Genomic DNA, 20,373 nt, shown 5'->3' on the forward strand with positions numbered 1-20,373 from the left:
AATATGTGTTTGTCTGCTATGGTTGCTTCTAGCAGTACGAAAGTCCGTAAAAAATATAAAAAAAATATATATATAACTCCGAATGACGACGAGTTGAGAGGAGTTGACAGTGGGGTATGAAAAATATTTTTGATTGCTTGCGTTTGTGGCTGCACAATTTGACAGTTTTCGCACGGATGTTTGATTTTTCGTTTTTCTTTTGCTCTTTTTTCTTTTTACTTATTTTGCTTATCTTCTCCTTCTGCTTCTTTTATAAATTTAAAATGTTGGTGGCAGTCAACAACACTTGCTCAGTAAATTGTTTTAGTAAAATTTTGCATAAACTAGCGGGAGTTGTGAACAAATGCAACTCCTTTGTTATTGTTTGCGCTGCTGGTGCTGCTGCTGCGGCGGCTACTTCTTCTTCTGCTTCTTCTTCTTCCTCCTCCTCTTCTTCTTCGTCTTCCGTTTCTATCGTCTGCCGCTGCGACGAAGACGTCGTCGACGTCGTCCGCGCTATCGTCACCGCGACCGTGCCAGCTGCGCACGTCGCTGACTCCGTTGGCTCGCCGTTGAGATCGTTGTTGTAACTGCTCCTGCTACTACTGGCGTCCCATGCGCCGCCAGTAGACGTCGTTACTAATGTACGCCTTTGCTTTAGATGCACCGCTTCCGCTTCTGCTTCTGCTTCTGCTTCTGCTGTCTGCCCAAGCCTTAGATACTTATGATGCTCCTGCTGCTGCTGCTGCTGATGCTGGTTGATGTTGATGCTTGTTATGTTGTTTGTCATACAGCAGCATGCGCACGAGTGCATTTTGTGGGTAGGCGCCAAATCCACCAAATTGGCCGAATTCGAATTCGAATAAATCGGCCTTGGTTAGGATTCGAAGTGGTTCCTACTATTTTTATAGCTGTCTGCAACAGCTGCTGCAAGTGAAATTTGAAGTAAAAGAAGACGGCTTGTAAGAAGAAAGAGCACTTAAAGCCAGCTAACAAATGCGTATGATGTTGCATTTGCCGCTGCCGCTGCTGCTGCTGCTACCGCTGCCGTTACTACCGCTGTTGTTGCTGTCGATTTGTTGTGATTTTGTGTTTTGTTGTTTTTTTTTGTTGCTATTTCTTCTGCTGTAACATTTTATCGTTGCGAATTGTTGATGTTTCGTTTTGTTTATTTGCAACTTGTTTTTATTTTTTTTAATGTTCATAGCATTTAGTTATTGTTGTTGATCTGAAACGTATTCACATTTCGGCACTTTTCTTTTCTTTTCTTTTTTGTTTTGAGTGACTGATGCTGTTGTTGTTATCGTGTTTACATTCGCTGTATTCAACATTGCACATAACTGTAAAAATCTAACAAAGTAATGCTCGACGATTAGAGTAAAAGTTAGTTACAAGCGTTCACACACACAAATATAGACACGCACACGTATTAATTAAATGACCTATAAGATTCACATTTGATACACAGTCTCTACCACGCACATCGGCAAAAGACAAACAATGTATTATAACAGCATATTGCAAATGAGTTTTTATTTTTCCGAATGCGGCTGCCGTTGCCGCTACCGCCTGCTCACCAAAAACAACTCGCTGTTTTCTGTTTTTAGGTCTTGTTGTTAGTCGTAGTATTCTCCATCTCGCTGATATTTCTCCTCTATCTCCATCTCGCACACGTCTACGTGTTTCACTCGCTCTCTCTCACACACTCTCACTCACAGACACAACACACACAGATGTGTCATAATTAAGTGTGCAAGTGTGTGTGTGTGTGTGTGCGCACTATTACTTGGCCAACACGCACGCACGAAATGGGCCAGCAGCGTGCACAAGTGCGGCGGCAACCGCTTTAAAATTGCGCGCAAAAATTATTTAACTTCGAAATAAAAATCGGCAAGCAATGGAAGCTTGAAAATGTAACATGTTTGTGCGTTTAGAGCAACGGCCTGTGATTGAGCACGGCCCTGGATGTCGCATTTCTTAAAAATCATAGTTTGTATTTATTTTACTTCCGCATGTTAGCGCTGGCTCCTCGTACATGTGAACATCAGTTGCTTTCTGCGCCAAAGATGAGTAGCGAGTAAATAGTCGGAATATACCAGCGGGCCGCAACAGCAGCTGAAGCTTTAAAGCTCTTTCGCGTACGAGCGACTGCTGTTAGTTAGCTGATTTTTTTTTTGGCGAGTACATCGCAACACAGCGCTCGCTCAACGCACATGTACATGTAGACATATTATATATGTATATTAATTTGTGTGTGTGTATGTCTGTGTATAAATATACATACATGCATACGTATGTATGTATAAACGATTATGTTGCGTCTCGCCCGAGACGCGCGACGTTTTCACTGCACACATGTATAAAATTCAGCGAGACAATACTGGTAGCGAGTAGAGAGCGAGAGCACACAATAAACTCTTGCGTTGGTATTGGTATTTTTCACAGTGGTGTGCATACACACAGCACAGGCATTGCCAACGAGTGCGAGCAGCATTGGAAAAAGAAAGAAAAACAGACGACAGAAAATATATTCCTTTTTTTTGTCGTTGCTCGTCCGTTTTCTTCTTCATGTCGTATCAAAGTTTTCTATTGCAGAAATTTTGTGTTGTAGGCGTATTTTTGATTTATAGCGTCGTGAAAAAAAATTATTAAATTTTTTGCACTAAATACGAAATTTGCAAAAATTGCAAAGAAAAATATAAAAAAATCGCAGCCAATTTTAAAACTTCGCTTAATAATTTTTAATTAATTTTTTTGCGGCACTTTTAATTTTTAAATATTTTAGAGATTTTTATTTAATTTCGGATTTTTACCTAAAAATTTTCACATTTTTCGTTGATTTAAGAAAATTTTAACAAATTTTTTTGCAACACTTAAACAAAAATTTTCAGTCCGCTTGTGTTGCAGCAGAAAGTCAACTGATTTCGCGAACGAGTAGCAACAGAACTAGAAAGAAAGACCGAAGCTGAAATGACTGTGACTCTGCGTTGTGTGTTAGTGTCAGACGACGACTACCAGTAACGCCAGCTAGTGCGACAGCGACGAGTAAGCGTACTCGACGAAGAGCAAGAGCGCACGCTTGCTCACGGACAGAGACCGTTGTCACAGTGCGGTGCTTAAGCAAGTGTTCGAGCAATTGCTATAGGCGGCATGCGTTAGTATGTGTGTCTGAGAGAGCGTCACTAAATAATAATGTAACGAGTGACCACAGTGTTGCATAGTGTGGAATGTGAATGTTCATGTTTTTAGCCGTGGCGGCAACACTCGACGCACTCTATATTTCGAAAAACAATTTAGTGTCGTCGTATTAGGAAGCGTCAGTGCTGCTGTCCTTGTCTAGCAGCTCAGCAGCCACTAGCAACCTGAGACACAAACAAATGAAAAATTATATAGTATTCAAAAATTTAATTTATGTTGAACAACTAACCGATGCAACCTTAAAATTTTGCGCTATTTTATACAATGCAAATGTAAATTGCAAGCACCTAATAATTCACAATTTTTTCTGTTAAAAGGTTTCGCGCTGTTGCACACTCGTTCTTATGTACGTATTTCAACACATACGACATTAATACGACAACACAGATGTGAAAGAGATGGGCAGGCTATACACAATACAGAGGTTTGTAAAGTGAGAGCGGGACAAATAGCAATGGCCGCACTCATTGACACGATTCAGCGAGTGCCCGTCTCCAATGTGTAGTGGCACGAAATTCATTTGCTCTAGGCATTTTCGTTGCAGCGATTGTACAAATTCTTAAACGTATACAATACTGTTTGTAAATAATTATTTGTGTGATGCGCTTGTGACAACTTTAGCCGGCAAATTGTACAAGCAAAACACAAAAAAAAAAAAAAAAAAAACAATTACATGTATGTATGTATTTACAGATGTATGCTTGTCCACACATACAAAGAACGCATCACCTTGACTCTGTAAATTGCGCCAATTTTCTTTACCATTTCTATTGGGTTTGGTACTAAATTATGGTAAATGTATTATGTATGCTCATATGGAATATATGCAGACACGGATCTTAACCAAGCGTAATGGTTTTATTAAAAAAAAAAACAACAAACATTTAAAAACAGACGAGTGTTAATTTTACAAATAACAAATCGGCATCAAAATCTATAAACACAAGAAAGCGTCTGCGCTGACTTCGAGAACCACAGTCATTAGTGATGTGTGTTTATCTTAATTATTTTTGTTTTTTCTTTTTTAGAAAAGAGCGGCAAAATTAGTTGTACAAAACAAAAAGCAAATATATAAAAAACTAACAACTTTTCAATTCAAAAAAAATATATAGAATAATTAAATAATTAAGTTAATATTGAAAACCATTTAAAAACAAATTGTTGCAAAGAATTAGGAATAAATTTTAAAATGAAAATAATAAAACTGTTAGATAATCTAACTACATAGATAGGTATAGCATAAGACCTAACAATCTTTAGAGTTGGAAATATTTACATTCATCCGTAACAAATTTTAAATCCAAACTGGTTTATTTATATAGAGATATATTTCTTAAAAATCATTGTAAAAAATTTAAGAAAACTATATTTATCAAAACTATTGTACAATTATTGTTTGTCCACAAATAATGAGTCGATCCAATCATGTCCTAGATTTAGATTTATTACAACAAACATCGATATAATCGATAATTAAAGACAATAGTTTTTCTCCCTACACTAATATTTCAAAACTACAAATGTGTCCAAAGATGTAAGTGAAGCAAAAAGGAAAGTTGAAATGTTGAACTGCGATCGCAAGCAGTTTTATTGGAAGCATTAGAGGAGAATCGTTTTCTAATTCGATTCGGTGCATCAACCAAAGTTAGCAACAAATTGTGCAGAAACATACACACATGTGCGTGTGTGCGCACTTGGCTGGCTGTGTGTTTTAGACATTTGTGCATTTGTATGAACATATAATGGAAAAGCGGGTATACATATGTATGTTTGCGCATACACCTTCAGAAGTTTGCTCATTTATATAGCTACCACATTCTCACGTATGTATGTACGTACGCATGCATATTTAGAGTTTGGCTGTTTTATAATATTATTAAACTCTTCCTGTAATTTGCTTAAAATTTAAAAAGGTATGTATATAAATGATTTCTCATCTGATTACAATGTGTTCAAATGTTTTATTGCTTTTTAAATGCAGGTTTGGCGTCGAGCGTCAAAGGTGTCTGTTCCACACGAGGATTATTATTATTGATAATTATTAAAGCTCTTTAAGGGAAAGATCTGAAGCAATCAAAATATTAATTCATTGTTCTTAACAATCAGAACCAGGCGTGCCAAAACTCCTGCATACTTGATCGGAATCAATAGCAGATTCTATCCCATCCTGGCCGTCTGATCGCGAGCTTGATATTTGCAATTTTGCACTTAGTTGATTATACAATATGCGCAGGTCAAGTATGTTTCCAATGAACTATAAATTATATGAACGTCGATATTATTGGAGCATATCACTAATCTAGCTTCATAAATATATTCTAAAGTAAACTATTTTGTGATATATAATATGATGTATTCTAAGTAGATGTAATATTGATTCAATAGCTTAATCGCATAAAGAGAGGCCTAAAGATTGAATAGCTTTAATATTTAAACAAATTAAGATTACTTTTAAGTACCTACATCTGCTTACCAAATTCCAAACCAAAAATATGATGTGGTCTAAGTATATGTTATATAGATTCAATAGCTTAACCGTATAAAGAGAGGCCTAAAGATTGACTAGCTTTAATATTTAAACAAATTTAGATTACTTTTAAGTACCTACATCTGCTTACCAAATTCCAAAGCAAATCCTTAAATTTAGCAAATATACTTAAGTGAATTGTTTGCAGTTTCCAGATTTAGCTTCTAAATGCATTTGTATATATTGTACATCTTTTAAGATTTTCTTAGAATTATACTGAAAGTATACCAAACATTTAAGTTTTCTTTGACTATCACTTTTTTTTAAATAAAGTTAAAGTATAAATTGCATTTGCAAAACTTTGGTCCTTTGAGACAACTCGATTTTAAACTGTGGATTTCTAAACATGATTTAGCTCATATATTGAATAGCATTAAATAAGTTGCCATCGACTTTGTATAAAGCAAATACCAGTTTCACGTTTAAGTATCCGAGTTTGAGATATTATTATGCACATAAGCTATCTTCAAGAGGATTTCAGGTCCAACTAGTAGTTCAAAGCTTGAAGTTCTTAAATCTGAAATGCTTTCTCTAAATAAATTTGATTAATCTAAAAGAAACTAACTCCCGAAAAATCGAAAAAGATGTAAATGCATCAATCAAATCTTAAACTGTTGATCCATTGCTGGTGTAATATTGTAAAGCGGGTTCTAGAATGCTGCGGCTAAGTCAGTAAGTCCGAAAGCATGATGCTCCAACCTTTTAAGTCTCTTGCTCATATTATGTCCGAGATAAACCAGTTTGTATAAATTATACTTCTGCCCGATGCATTGCATTCGCGCTGCCTGTAGATAAGACGCTCTTATCGCAAATGCTGTGTGACATCCGGTGGCCGTGTTGTTGAAGATGTTGGTTGGGAAAAATATTCTGTAGAAAGGGAGTATAATGTGTGAAAAATAAAATTATTTTTACCGACATAGCGATACAAATACTCATAATAACATTCTTATTTTGCAGTAGTTTATTTGACACTTTATTTATTCTACGATTTAGGGCTGCATGGATTAGCTGTATCGATTATTGTTATTGATGGTAACAGCAACAATCGCTGAGCACATCCGTCCTCAAGCCCGCAAACTGGTTTGGTTTAAAAAATTATGCTGATTTTCTGGAAATTAAATTTGAATTAATGCGTTATTTTTGAAAGGAGATCAATACTTTGAATATTAAAATTTGCCAGCATGTTTTCTATATTTCATTTTATGTTAAAAAACTTTAAGAGTTTAATATTAAAAATTGCTCTCAGTTGACACCCTCTAGCGGGCAAAGAGAAAACTAATCCATTGTTATGAGTTGCAGTAAGCATATCGATTACATAAAGTATAAACTGTCCTTATATTGTTGTTGCTGACTTAATTCCACTTTGTATGAATTTGTAAAATGTAAGGCAGACAAGTACATACAAATACAGCAATACCAAGGCACAGGTAATAAGGTACCATCTGGCGCCATCTATTGGTGCGGCACTAAAAACAAAATCAGCAGCTCTCCATATGTTATCACTGCCGTAGCACTCAGCTTTGGTGCGTTGCCCGCGAGCCTAAAAGTATGCTTCAAAAATTATGATTTTTCTTATCAGATATAACAGATTATGATTTCTTGCACGCTGACTTGGATATTTAGTCATGTGCCATGAATCCATATAACATGATTAGGATATATTAGTTTTGGGCTTAAGAATGCGACATGATGATGTATGTATATAAATATAAATTTACTAGATTTGAAATCTTGTTACATCAAATACGTTTAATGTATATAAAATTTTTATTATATTTATTCTAAAAATGTAAGAAAATTTTATTTTAAGTCTTAAATATTTGAGCATAATTTGAGAACTCCAAAAACTAAAGACATCGAAATGGGCTTATTAGGTTCTCATATGCTTAAGACAGATTTAGAAAATGCTATTTTCTTACTAATGTTTTGTGCCTAATAATAATACAGAAAAGAGTGAAATTATTCAAGATTGCATTTTCCCTATTGCCAGGGAAGTAATATATATATCGCAAATATCTATAAGTAAATTGGGTTTAACCGATTTCACAGTGGAAAACAATCAACTATTATTATTTAGTTAATGCCGGCCTGGGCACAGACAAAGGCGTGCGGCAGGTTCTAACGCTGAGGAGAACAAAAAAATCGTCGCAATTTGTAGTTCGAGCAATTAATGTGGCCATTGTCTTCGTGCTGCCTTTTTGATTTGTCGTCCGCTCGGCCACTTGCCGCATTATTTCGCAAAAAAAAGAAGAAAAGTAAAAAAATAGGAGAAGGAAAAGGAAAAACGATTTCAATTTACAATTTTCACATCGCCTGTGGCAGCAGAGAGCCGCTGCCACTGCCACTGCCACCGTTTCGATGCGGCCCAAACAGCGGCAACGGCACAGCGGGGCGTGCGGTGCCAGATGAGAGAAGCCGCCCACTGCGGGGCGCCTAGCTGATTATCATTTCGACACCCAATTTCTGTTGCTCGGCGTCGGCATTTCGTTCTCTGTTCTCCCTGCTCTGTCCAGCGTCTCCGTGATCTATTTGCTTCAGTGCAGCGATCAAGTGCACGAGCGAGCGAGCGCTTCTGCTCCTTTTAATATTTTTGTCAAGTGATTTCCAGGAATGTGTTAGAAAACTTCTTGTTTTCGGCACTCCAAGCAGCAGCAGCAGGCATATGGCTGTAAATTAAGGCTGTTGACATTTTTAGTGTAAAATGCGCATGCTTCGAATCTGAGAAACGCTCAGCCGCAGCCACGGCCAGGGCCAGGGCCAGGGCCAGACCAACTGTTGTCTAATCATTTGTTCGCGGTTTGTGTTACATCGTTGCGCACTTGTGCCCTTTGCCCATAACCGCAGAGCAGCAGAGAGTGAGCGAGAGAGGGGCAAATTTAATTTATTGCAGGTTGTAATTTAAGTCTTTTGTCTATGATTTGATCTACAAATATTTTGCATCAGAGATTGCGGGCTGCAGACATCTCAAGGAATGCATTTGAATTATATATTGACATAGCTAGTGTATTTATGCTTTTCATGCCTCACAACTCAGCTCGACTGTCAGATACCCTGTACCCGCTGACTAGCTAAATTTGAAGCCTAATCAAAATTTGCTTTGTGACCCAGCAAGAGTGATACTATTTGCATTGACTATAACTCCGCAGCTATTAAAGTTATTCATAAAATTTAAATAATAAATTAGGTTTGCCATTTCAATAATAGTCATTTTATGACCAACAAAATTCCTGTCAACAGGTTTGTATGCTACGATATACTTGCGAGTCACATGAGACCAGGCAGCCACAATTGGATCTTGTGGTTAGATATTATTATGCAATTTTAAATTATTATAAACTATATATATTTTACATGAATTAATCATTTGATATATAATGGCATGAACGTGGCTGTCAAATGAAATTGTAAACAATGTAATATTTGAAATCATTTTTGTGTTATTGTCATTTGAGATGCTATTGCTCCTATTTGGTCACCCGCTATATATATCGATTTTTGCATCTGTGCGAATCCGCAGCGCTCGTTGCTTTTTAGTATTGGCCAATAAACTATTTAAATGTATTTAAGCTTTATATTAAAACATTATACTCGTGCACAGCGTGAAAAGGGTATATTGGCTTTTTCGAGAGACGCCAAATATTGAATTTATATTCAAATAGAGCAAGCGAGATGGCCTCAATGACGAGATTGCTTGGGGCGTGGCAGGACATACCATAGCTTGTAGCTACAGTGATTTACAACTAAATATATGGATACATATATGCCTGTTTGAGGGCGTGGCAAACCAGAGGTCAGTATATCTAGCTAGAACTCCAAAATTTGATATTGATATTGAACTGCTTTTCAGCTGTGAACGAGTATTATGCAGTCGAGCACACTCGACTGCAATCCCAAGTGCTAAAAACAAAGTAATTGGTGTTCGACTCCATCAACACTGCAATTTAACCGATGTGAACACATTTTATACTACTTTTTTTCATCATTAGGAAGATAAACAAAATAAATAAAAAAATAGATTAGAAAACATTGATTAGGATTTGCTTTCATACAAAAAATGTTATTATAATTTTTATAAATAATATTATATAAATTATATAAAACTCTTGTTTTCCATGTGAAATGTGAATAATTCTGACCAATGCTAAAATAATATTATCTAAAGTCTAAAGATATTATAGAGAAAAATCATTAATTAATAATAAATAATATTCAAGTTGATTTGGATATGAGTTACAGCAAACCAGCACAGGGAAAGAGCCCAAGAAAGCATATCTAAAATATTAATAAATAAACAGAAAAAAAGATAAATTTAAACTATTTTTTTTTCAGTTTTATTTCCCTTTGCATTTGCCTTAGCTGTTTAGTGTAGTTTACACAGGTCAACTGCATTGAGGAACACAGAAACTACAGTCGGGAGTGGTCGACTAGCAGATGCCCTGACTACCGACTAAGGCGTTTGCATCTATAAAAATGTTATGCATATGACTCGAGGATTCGAACCACACGCTTCGCCTCCGCCACCCCTCGCACTTCACAGTCTCTTTGCGAAGTGTGTCTATTAATAGAATCACAGAATGCACGCATTTGTGTGTGTGTGTGCTCATGCATAGAGCCAATCGTCGCTAGGCTTTACCACTTGACCACAAATTTTGCTTAATAACTCAAGTGTTACTTAACGGATTTTAGTGCCATTTTCAATACGTGATCTTTGTATTCTCTTCTATATGCAGCGTAGCATGACAATGTCAATTTTTAATATATTTGCTAAAATTGCCGCTTAAACAATGTTGTCTACAATTTTGGAGTTATCAAAAATATAACAAAAACAAAAATTGTATAAAATAAAAAATGTATAAATAAACTAAATATTAAATTTGATTTGAAGCTATAAGAGATATGAATTAATAACTGTAATTCGATTCCAACCGATTTCATTGATGCAATAACAGTTATCGATTATTTGCAATAGATTGGATCAGTAACGAGATGATCTATGTAAAAAAGCAAGGACTAATAGCATATATGCTAGTTACCTTTTAGGTCGGCCACGCCTCCTTTTGCCTGTTTGACCCACTCATTTCGAAGCTGTCAATTGCACTAGCCCTATCAGATCAGGCTTTCGAGATAATCCCTGCCATATTCTCGTATTATTGCGATATCTGAGAGTACTTAGAGAGGATTACGACTCAAAGAGCGCAAGAGTCTATTAGAAAGGGACTCCCTATATCTATCTGTTATCTCGATCTAAATGAAAAAGAAAATGTGCAAAAGATCTCAGAGTTGAGGCCTTGCACCTGAAGATATCCCACATATACAATTCCATAATCCGATTCGTGTTTTATTTACGTTTGATAGAAAGTCGAAACTGATCGATCGCGAGTGCGAACTGTCTATGTGCAGGGACTTGGTGACTTAGTGACTGGTGCGACTTGGATTTGGACTCGGATTTGGATCTGTGTATTCTGACTTTAGGGCTCAAAGGCAATTGCTGCAAAAAAAACCACTAGATTTACGCCGTAATCTTGGAAAGTCTACAGCAGAGCGGGCAAAATATTTGCAGACAGTGAAAGGATTTAAATGTGAAATCCCATAAATCCAATTTACAGAAAGCTGCATATCGGGCAATGCTTGGGAATGGCTAAAGGGTAGAGGGCAGAGTGTAACGGGTTAGGGTTAGGGTTAGGGTTTCCGAGAGACTAACCCATGAGCGTGCAATGCAAATTTAATGAAATCTCAATTGAAGGTGAACACTTTTGCTCTTATGCTACCTGAGATGCTGCTGTTGCTACTGCCGCTGCTGCTGCTGCTGCTGCTGATAGTCATCGAAGAGGGGTGACGGTTAGATGCACAACCTTGCTTGCGGATTACCGCAGATCCTTTAAGCCTTTGACTTTTCCTGCTAAGCGATCGTAAAACGTGGGTTATGCATTTATGGCCCCAGCACCCACCCATCCAGCCATTGCTGCTGCCGAGCAACTTTTCCAACCTGGCTGGGTGCGGTTTAATCCGAGACCACCAAAGAGATCATGGCGCACTTATTTAATCTGCTCAGTTGGGTGCAAATTGTTTCTTAAGCGGGTAGCTGACCTCAGCATACCTTCGCTAGCTGCTTAGTGGGTAAGCGGATAATCCTTGGCATCGCTGCTTGGCGGGATTAGCATATCATTTTGAGTGAAAATCCAAGTAGACCAGCTAGAAGCTTTGTCTGTTTGTTTGACTGTTGTTGGTAATCGTGGAAAAGTCAAAGGCAAAAGCCAAATGAAACAACAAAAAATTAAAACGAACGAAGACAAACACAAAACTTGCACTACCTGTTTACCGACTACCTGGTTTTCGAGTTCGGGATCCCTTTCTGAAACCGGCTCAAGTTCTTCTACCTTGTGCCCAGGGATTAAAGTGCGTTGTTTGGTGGGCATGTTGTGCTAATCAATTGATTAGCGCAGCTTTGGGGATCGCTATGGGAGTGAGCGATAATGCCATGGAAACCGATGCACCAGATATTAGATCCTGCACAGGGCCAAGCTGATGTTTCCTGCTCAACGAACATCGCAAATGCCTTAAAGCAGGCGAGAGATAAGCGATGGGAGTAGGCAGCGAGAGAAGAGATAACATAAAATAATATATATATATTTATATAAATATTTATATATATATTATATATATCAATTATATATATATCATGAAATGAAAATATGTGTTAACTATGTGTAGGAAATCTATGAACATTCTATGCAGTTGTGTTCATAAAAATAGTAGTGCAAACATAAGCCAAGTGAAAAGCTGATTTTCAATAAAGAATTAAAAATATGTCAATTTTTAGCTAAAAACGGAAAGAAGGGAATTATAAAGAAATAAAGTTTGGTTTGTTCAGAACTAATTAGTTTCTGATGTTTTGTGATGCATTAAATATCAAATGTTCATAGAAATAGTAGTGCTAGATTAATAAATAAAAAATAGCCAATTTTGAGCTAGAAATATGAGTAAAAAAAGGGAATTATAAATAAATAACGTTAATTTTGCTTAGAACTGTCATGTTAAGACTCGGAAATACATAAAAATAGTAGAGCAGGATTAATAAATAACAGTAATAAATAAAAAATACGTTCCTTAGGAAGTGTAAGAAATGTATGTAATGTAAATGTATTTTACAAATTTCAAATTTATTTAAATTGCAAAATATATATATATATATATATATATATATATATATATATATATGTATATATATATATATATATATATATATATATATATATATTTATATATATCTTTTTATTTATTTGCAGTTGTGCTGCACCACACAAAGCTCAACTAAAACGAGTTTTTCCCATCAAAAAATAAAAACATGCCAATTTTTTGATTTAAAAAGAAATGTATGAAAGAGAATTGTAAATTAATAATGTTACTTTCGGTTAAAATTAATTTGTCTCTTCTGATTTCACAGAAATTCTTTAAAACTTGAGAATTCAAAGAAATAATAGTGGATTAATAAACAAATAATTAAAATTAAATGAATAATGATTTCCCATTTTCAATGGGATCAGGGTATAAAAACGAATCCATGCTTCAAATTTATTTAAATTAAAATATAATTTATATTCAAGAACAAAACTAAAACAATTAAATAGTTTTTAGATTAAAAGTTAGCAAAACTTTTGTTAATTTTTGATTGCAGTTGATAGGAGTCGAAGTTGAGCATAGATAAGTAGTATATAAACTGGAGGTTATCATCTATAATTATTTAAAATTTTAGAAATATGCAAATAAAGAAGTGAATTTATATATATAAAACATTTTTATATGTTTAATGCAAATAGTGAAAAAGCTTAAAATAAATTAAAATCTTTCCACCTTGAATTGGAGTATAGCTGTATATTAATTCATGTTGTTGATTTGATTTTCTTTCGATATTTATTTTCCTTCTTCATCGATATTTCATCAATTTTATTTCAAACTCTACAAAATTCGACTTTTTTAAACTCTAACTTTAAGCTCTTGAATATCTCAACATGATTTATCAAAAATTAGTTAAATATTTGAGGTAGTTACAAAGCTAAGTGCAGCTATTGATCAGGGATATATATCTATATAATAGATTTCTCACTTTATCCATGGATTCACATTGGATTTATTTTCTAAACAGCAGTTGGAAAAGTTGGGCCGCAACATTGCGTATACGCAATACGCAATCAGCCGCTTATGAAGGAAAAGAATTAGGCTAAGTCTTAAATAGAAGTAGTATTTCAAAAGTTAAAATTTCACAAGACATTTAAAATTTTAGTAAGACTAATTTTGGTTAGAACCAAAAAATTTTCTTTTATCAAAAATGTTTACTATTTCTCAAATATTTTCACTTTTAGTTTTGAAAGCTGTAAAAATTAGTATTTTAATTATTATGAAATATAGTATTATAATATATTTCTTAATATTTATTTGTTTTTTTTTTCTAGTGAGAAGAGTTTTTATTATTAATAAATATAATTTATATTTATTATTTTATTTTTTTTTCAAATTTTAATTTATTTTCTAATAATTTTTACTACAATATATAATTTTACTACAATATTTCCAATATTTCTTTACTTAGTGTCATAGACGTATTACATAAATAAATAAAGGCTCATGCAAAAAACTATTTAATTGTTTATTATCTTAAAAAACGAATTGATCTATTTTTTAACCAAGAAAAAAGGATTTTATCTGGCACAGTTCGTAGTCGCTGCCAATACATGCACTACGCAGCCTGCTGCGACTTCAAAGAGACCAATGCGATTAATATACACAGGCTCACATAAGTACATATACACAAGCATACACACACACACACATACACACACACAGAGAGACACAGACGCACACAGGCTTGTAGACGCGTGTGTTAAGGGCAGTTAGAGCAAGAGCGCGAAAGCAGCTCAGCCGACTTCGTCGACGTTGTTCTTGTCGCTGTGGTGCTCTGTGGTGGTGTTTGGGCAACGCCCCTTTAAATACAGTTATTTCATTGGGCCGCGACCACAAATTTATTAGTTTTTATTGTTATTGTATTGATATTTGAATTATGCGCGCCGCATTGAGACTTTTCCCTTGGGCTTTTACACGGAGACTTATGTATGTACGTTGTTTTTTTTTTATTCAAGATATTTGGGCTCTTTAACTTTTTGTTTTGTTTTTTTGGTTTTGGGAATTTAATGTAGCATGAAAGAAATGAATTGTATTGTAATTGGAATTAAATTAATTTTTAACAATTAAATGTGTAAATAATTATTAACCAAAAATTGATATATGTCGAAATAGATTTATAATTAGCTAATTGAGTTTAATTAAGAAAAATACTTTTTTGTGTATCTTTGACCCAATAAATCAAAGCTTTCTGTACTTTTACTTAACTCATATTAGTTTTAAGAGTTCAAACTGCAAGTTCTTCGAAAGAGAAAATGTCAAAGGAATTACATACACAGCTATGTGTTACTTTTCGATATGTTATACTTTCAGTGATTTTCTCAAGTTCATAGAATGCAGTTCGATATGCATAGACAAACCTACATGCATGCGTGCAATAAAAAGGCAAACAAAAAAACAACGAACTTTAAGTTACATATCCATATGTGCAGAGATATGTATTGAATGTTCTGCTTACCTACATACTGATATGTGTAGCATCATAACTAAGAATCAGGGTGAAGCCGTATGTGAGTTTCAAGCAAAAATACTTATGAGTAAGGCTCGCCCAATTGCTTTGACACACAAACCCACACATAGAAATTAAAACAAAACGCCTATACGGGCGCTGGTAGAGCTAACAACAACATTACAATGCACATACACCCATACAGATGCGCGCGCGCGCTCACACGCACGCACACACTGACACACTTGAGAAGAGTGTGCGCGCGAATGGGAGCGAGCTAATGGACGAGCGTGCGAGCGAGCGAGATGAAGAGCGAACGTTGTGTCGATGCATACAGCGGGCAAGCGCGGAGGAAACAACCACCAAGCAAGTTGAAGGCGCATGTTGCTGCTGATAGAAGAGCACAGCACGAGTCGCTGCTGGCGTCGCTGTCGCTGCCTGCTGCCGTCATCACTGATTCGTTTTGTACGTTGTTAGACTCTCTCGCTGCGTTTTGAATTCAGTCGACAACGATAATTACCGGTGGTTGTATCTCGAGCGCTGCGACTGAGGCCAAGAAGACCGAACTGACCAAAACAAGCAACGAAGCCCGCGCTCGCGTTTCTCGTCTATCAACCAAAATACGAACGCAGCAGCAACAACAACGAACAACAGTTTCACCAATTGAGTGAGCAGTGAGTGTGTGTACGAGAAATATAACGAAACGAAATTCGAATTTGTTGTGCCCGGTTACTTGTGGGTTGCCACTGAACGCAAATTATTATTAACTATAGCGGCGACTTCGATGTCAGCGCACTGTGCAATTATTAAAGAGAAAACAACAATAACAACAAGAACAAGAACAGTAGCAGCAGCAGCAGCAGCAGCAGCAGTAGCTGCGTCAGCTACATCACACACAGAACACAAACAGCAAGAAATTATTGCAGAGTTGGCGATCAGCGCATTAAGGCTATAATTATTTGAACGCATACGCGTATGTGTTTGGTACACCCTATAAAACAATACAAGTGAAAAGCGTGCCATAATTATAACAACAGCAACAACAGCAGCAGTAGCAGCGGCAGCATCAGAAGCCAAAACGAGGGCAGTCTAATAACAATAATCAAAAACGCAAACAAAATCAATAAACGGCAATGTGCGAAAATTGCTAAAAACAAAAAAGGAAAAAGCAAAGAAAAGGAAAAGGAAAAACAAAACAAAACAAAACACATCAGCAGTCAGCTAAATCAGCAACACCAATAACGACAGCAGCCATTAAAATTGCCAACATGATTGACGCCACCTGCAATTATTTGAATCCCTATACACTGTCTCAGCCAACAGTCATGCAGCAGCAGCAGCAGCAACAGCAGCAGCAGCAGCTGCAAATACAGCAACAACAGCATCATCAGCAGCAACAGCAACATCAGCAGCAGCAGCAGCAGCAGCAACAACAACAACAACAACAGCAGCAACAGCAACAGGAGCAACAGCAACCAAGTCATGATTTCATTAGCGCCACATTGCTGTCCGCCTCGACGTCCACCTCCGCCTCCAACTGTGACTCCAATGCCTCCTCTCCGCTGGCATTTTACGGCAAGCAGGGAAATGCATCGCCGACAGTTTCCGCAACCGCATCATCGCATCAGGTGGTGCCGCCAATGAAATTGGAAATGCAATATCCGCCGCAGGCATCATCCACGGGCAGTGCATCGCCCAACTCCAGCCTATCACAATCGGCAGCTTCCTCGGCATCGGTGTCGCCCAGCATTTTCCCATCTCCGGCGCAGTCCTTTGCATCGATATCCACTAGTCCGCCAGCCGCACCCGGCAGTGGCTCCTCCTCGGCCGCCGCTGCAGCCGTCGCAGCAGCCGCAGCCGCCGATTTGGGCGCCGCGGCCGTGGCTAGCGCCTACAGCTGGAATACGGCTGCATACACCGCGCTGCCAACAAGGTAGGTCCAACCCTCCAGCGATACACCTATCATTACTTTTTCAGGCTCTCCTTTAGCCGTTTCCTATTTTGGCCAAGTTTAACACGCTCTAATTGGTTGCCTTCGGTTTCGTTTGCTCTTCCCTTGCAGAACTCAATTTCCGTACGCGCAGTATGCAACGTATGGAAATGTGGCATCAGTTGGTGTTGCAGCGTCGGCATCGGCCGCGTGGTTTTCGCACCAGGAGCGGCTGTACCAGCCGTGGTCCTCACAGAGCTATCCGAGCTTCAATTTCGACGACATCGCCTTCCAGACACAGCTCCAGCGTCGCTCCGTTCGTTGCACCTGCCCCAACTGCACCAACGAGATGAGCGGCTTGCCCCCGATCGTCGGTCCCGACGAGCGCGGACGCAAGCAGCACATTTGCCATATACCCGGCTGTGAGCGCCTCTATGGCAAGGCCTCGCACCTGAAGACCCACCTGCGCTGGCACACGGGCGAGCGTCCGTTCCTCTGCCTGACGTGCGGCAAGCGCTTCTCGCGCTCCGACGAGCTGCAGCGCCATGGCCGCACTCACACCAACTATCGGCCATACGCCTGCCCCATTTGCTCCAAGAAGTTCTCGCGCAGCGACCACCTCAGCAAGCACAAGAAGACCCACTTCAAGGATAAGAAAACGAAAAAGGCTCTGACCGCCGAGGCCAAGGAGCAGGCGGCGGCGGCCATCAAGCAGGAGAAGTCCGAGAAGGCTCTGAACAGCAGCAAGAAGCCGCTGAAGAGCACAGCGGCTGCCACAGCGACAATGCTCGGCAGCAGTATGCAGTTCAAGCAGGAGCAGCCGGAGCCAACCAACGGCTTGGGCTATGCCCCCTACGCGAATCTCAATCAGCAATCGGCGGCCGCAGCAGCAGCAGCGGCGGCTGCTGCCGTTGCAGCCACCAATCTGCCCCCACCGCCGCCACTCTTCCAGCAGAGCGATCCCAATAGCAGCAGCAGCGCCAGCAGCTACGAGCCCTGGTGCACGGCCAATGCCAATGCCAGCGGCAGCGGCAGCGCCAGCGCCAGCAACAGCAATAATCGTGCCATGGAACAGAACCAAACTACCTCAGCGAATGCCAGACCCACATCGGGTAGTGCACCAACTATTTCCAGCAGCAGCAGCAGCAGCAACAGCAGCCACACGCAGCACTATGCGGCGCTGGCCATGCAGAGCGAGTCGCAGCTGGCCTCGGAATACGGCTTGACCATGTCCGGCCTGGCGAGCGGTGCCAGCGATAGCAGCACCAGCAGCTGCAATAACCTGAACGGCGGATACTCCGGCCTGGTTGGTCCCATGAAGTCCGATTACGTCGGCAATTATCCGGCCGAGTTTGCCAGCGGCTCCGGCTATGGCTATGCGCATCATCATGTCGCCCATGCCCATGCCCATGCACACGCCCACGCCCATGCCCACGCCCACGCCCACAATCACCATCATCATTACCACAATGCGTGGACCGCCGCCTATCATCCGCATGCCACCGCCTAGACATGAGGACATCGTTGCGGCCGGGTACCTTAACTTAATCCTTGTTGTTGTGTTGGTTCAATTGAAAAAAACTAAAATCGACCGAATATTTTACAATATATATATATATATATATATACATATTAATATATATATATATATATATCAATAATATTTTTTTCGATTTTTTTTGTTTTGATATAGTGCGAAGTATTATAAAACAGCCATAATCCTGCATATATGCAGACCTAATTAATATACACACATATACATATACACACATGCATATATATATATATATATATATATACATACATATATATATTGTGGTATGAACACCCTAAGAACTCATTCTAATCAATCCCGAAGTGTACGCAGCTCGAAGATATCCCTAAGTATTTTGTCTCGCTAGTGACCTAAATTGTTGTTGTTAAGCCCGTAATAATAAACATATTTATGTATATACATACTCTCACACACACACACGGACATGTACATGTGTATGTGTGTGTTGCATAAAGCGTCGAATTCAATAATACACCTAAGAAACAACTTTTTTTTTGCCTAGGCTAAGTGACATTTTTTTTTGCATGTCTGTAAATAATCAAACTTTATCCTAAACATAAAACTATATTTGAATTATTTGTTAACTGTCTTTAAGATAAAAAAAAAACATATATATATATATATATATATATATAAATATATATATATATATATATATATATATATATATATATATATATAGAAAAGACACAAACGGAATACCGTAATAAAAAAATTTGTTTGAAATTTTAATATAATTTTTGTGTATTGGTAATTGGGTTATATATATGGGATATATAGATATATAAGTATGGCAAAGAATTTCAAGGATCGTAATTGAGGATACGATATTCGATTGATTTTGTAGATTTTTTGGCAATTGGGTTAAACAATCGAATAGGCATACGACATAAATATATAAATATATAAATATATAAATATATAAATATATAAATATATAAATATATAAATATATAAATATATAAATATATAAATATATAAATATATAAATATATAAATATATAAATATAAATATATATTTCTGGGATTCGATTCGAAAAGATTTACGATGCAGAAACGAAAGAAAACGATTTCTAGGAATTCTATAATTGAGGATACAATATTCGATCTTGAATGGATTTTCTTGTGGCATTTGGAAATTGAGCTAAATAAGAGGAAAAAAATACGACATATCTATGTGGGAAAGAAAGCAAAGAATTTCTAGTACTATAATTAAGAATACGATATACAATTTGGATACGATATTCGTCTGATGTTATAGTTTCGTTTGACAATTGGAAAGGAAAGGAAAAAGGATTTCTAGGATTATAGTTGGATATACGATATTCGATTAATGCTATCAATACATTTGATAATTGGGAAGGAAAGGAAATGGTTTCTGAGATTATAGTTAGCATATTGATTAAATATTTGGTTTCATTTGAGAAAAGGAATAGTAAAAGGAATAGTAAAATAAATAAGAATTCTCCATAGACTGCATAAGCTTCAAGAACAGCTGAATATATTATTTGGTAGGTCTCAACCTGTCGTCTGCAGTACTTAAAACTGTTAAATTTTAG

General features: G+C 37.4%; 1 protein-coding gene and 2 long non-coding RNA genes across 4 annotated transcripts; 2 read left to right on the forward strand and 1 right to left on the reverse strand.

The window, feature by feature from the left end:
• Positions 1 to 1,222: 1,222 nt before the first annotated feature.
• On the reverse strand, positions 1,223 to 3,435 carry LOC115483009. The gene is made up of 3 exons (XR_003944202.1): positions 3,407 to 3,435; positions 2,793 to 3,341; positions 1,223 to 1,329 (listed from the first exon to the last, which is right to left on the reverse strand). It is a non-coding gene; the product is annotated as an uncharacterized LOC115483009 (long non-coding RNA).
• LOC111596570 lies at positions 3,056 to 4,237 on the forward strand. 2 transcript variants are annotated; one of them, XR_002751254.2, is made up of 3 exons: positions 3,056 to 3,137; positions 3,495 to 3,601; positions 3,871 to 4,237. It is a non-coding gene; the product is annotated as an uncharacterized LOC111596570 (long non-coding RNA). The 2 variants fall into 2 exon arrangements; XR_002751253.2 differs by lacking the exon at positions 3,056 to 3,137 and adding an exon at positions 3,305 to 3,371.
• A 12,360-nt stretch (positions 4,238 to 16,597) lies between these two features.
• On the forward strand, positions 16,598 to 18,788 carry LOC111596566 (transcription factor btd). Its single transcript, XM_023310839.2, has 3 exons — positions 16,598 to 16,651; positions 16,742 to 17,262; positions 17,392 to 18,788. The coding sequence occupies exons 1-3, from the start codon at positions 16,598 to 16,600 to the stop codon at positions 18,767 to 18,769; spliced, it is 1,953 nt and encodes a 650-aa protein (XP_023166607.2). The 3' UTR covers positions 18,770 to 18,788.
• Positions 18,789 to 20,373: the final 1,585 nt, after the last annotated feature.

This window comes from Drosophila hydei, unplaced genomic scaffold (genome assembly GCF_003285905.1).
Source record: "Drosophila hydei strain 15085-1641.00,03,60 unplaced genomic scaffold, DhydRS2 tig00000250-arrow-arrow-pilon, whole genome shotgun sequence".
Taxonomy (NCBI): Eukaryota; Metazoa; Arthropoda; class Insecta; order Diptera; family Drosophilidae; genus Drosophila; species Drosophila hydei.

Excerpts from the sequence above, each read along its gene's own strand:
- LOC111596566 (XM_023310839.2), top strand. The coding sequence starts at position 16,598 with ATGATTGACGCCACCTGCAATTATTTGAATCCCTATACACTGTCTCAG. Across the intron at positions 16,652-16,741 it reads ATACACTGTCTCAGCCAACA|CAGCAGCAGCAGCAGCAACA; the intron begins GTCATGCAGCAG and ends CAACATCAGCAG. Across the intron at positions 17,263-17,391 it reads TACACCGCGCTGCCAACAAG|AACTCAATTTCCGTACGCGC; the intron begins GTAGGTCCAACC and ends CTTCCCTTGCAG.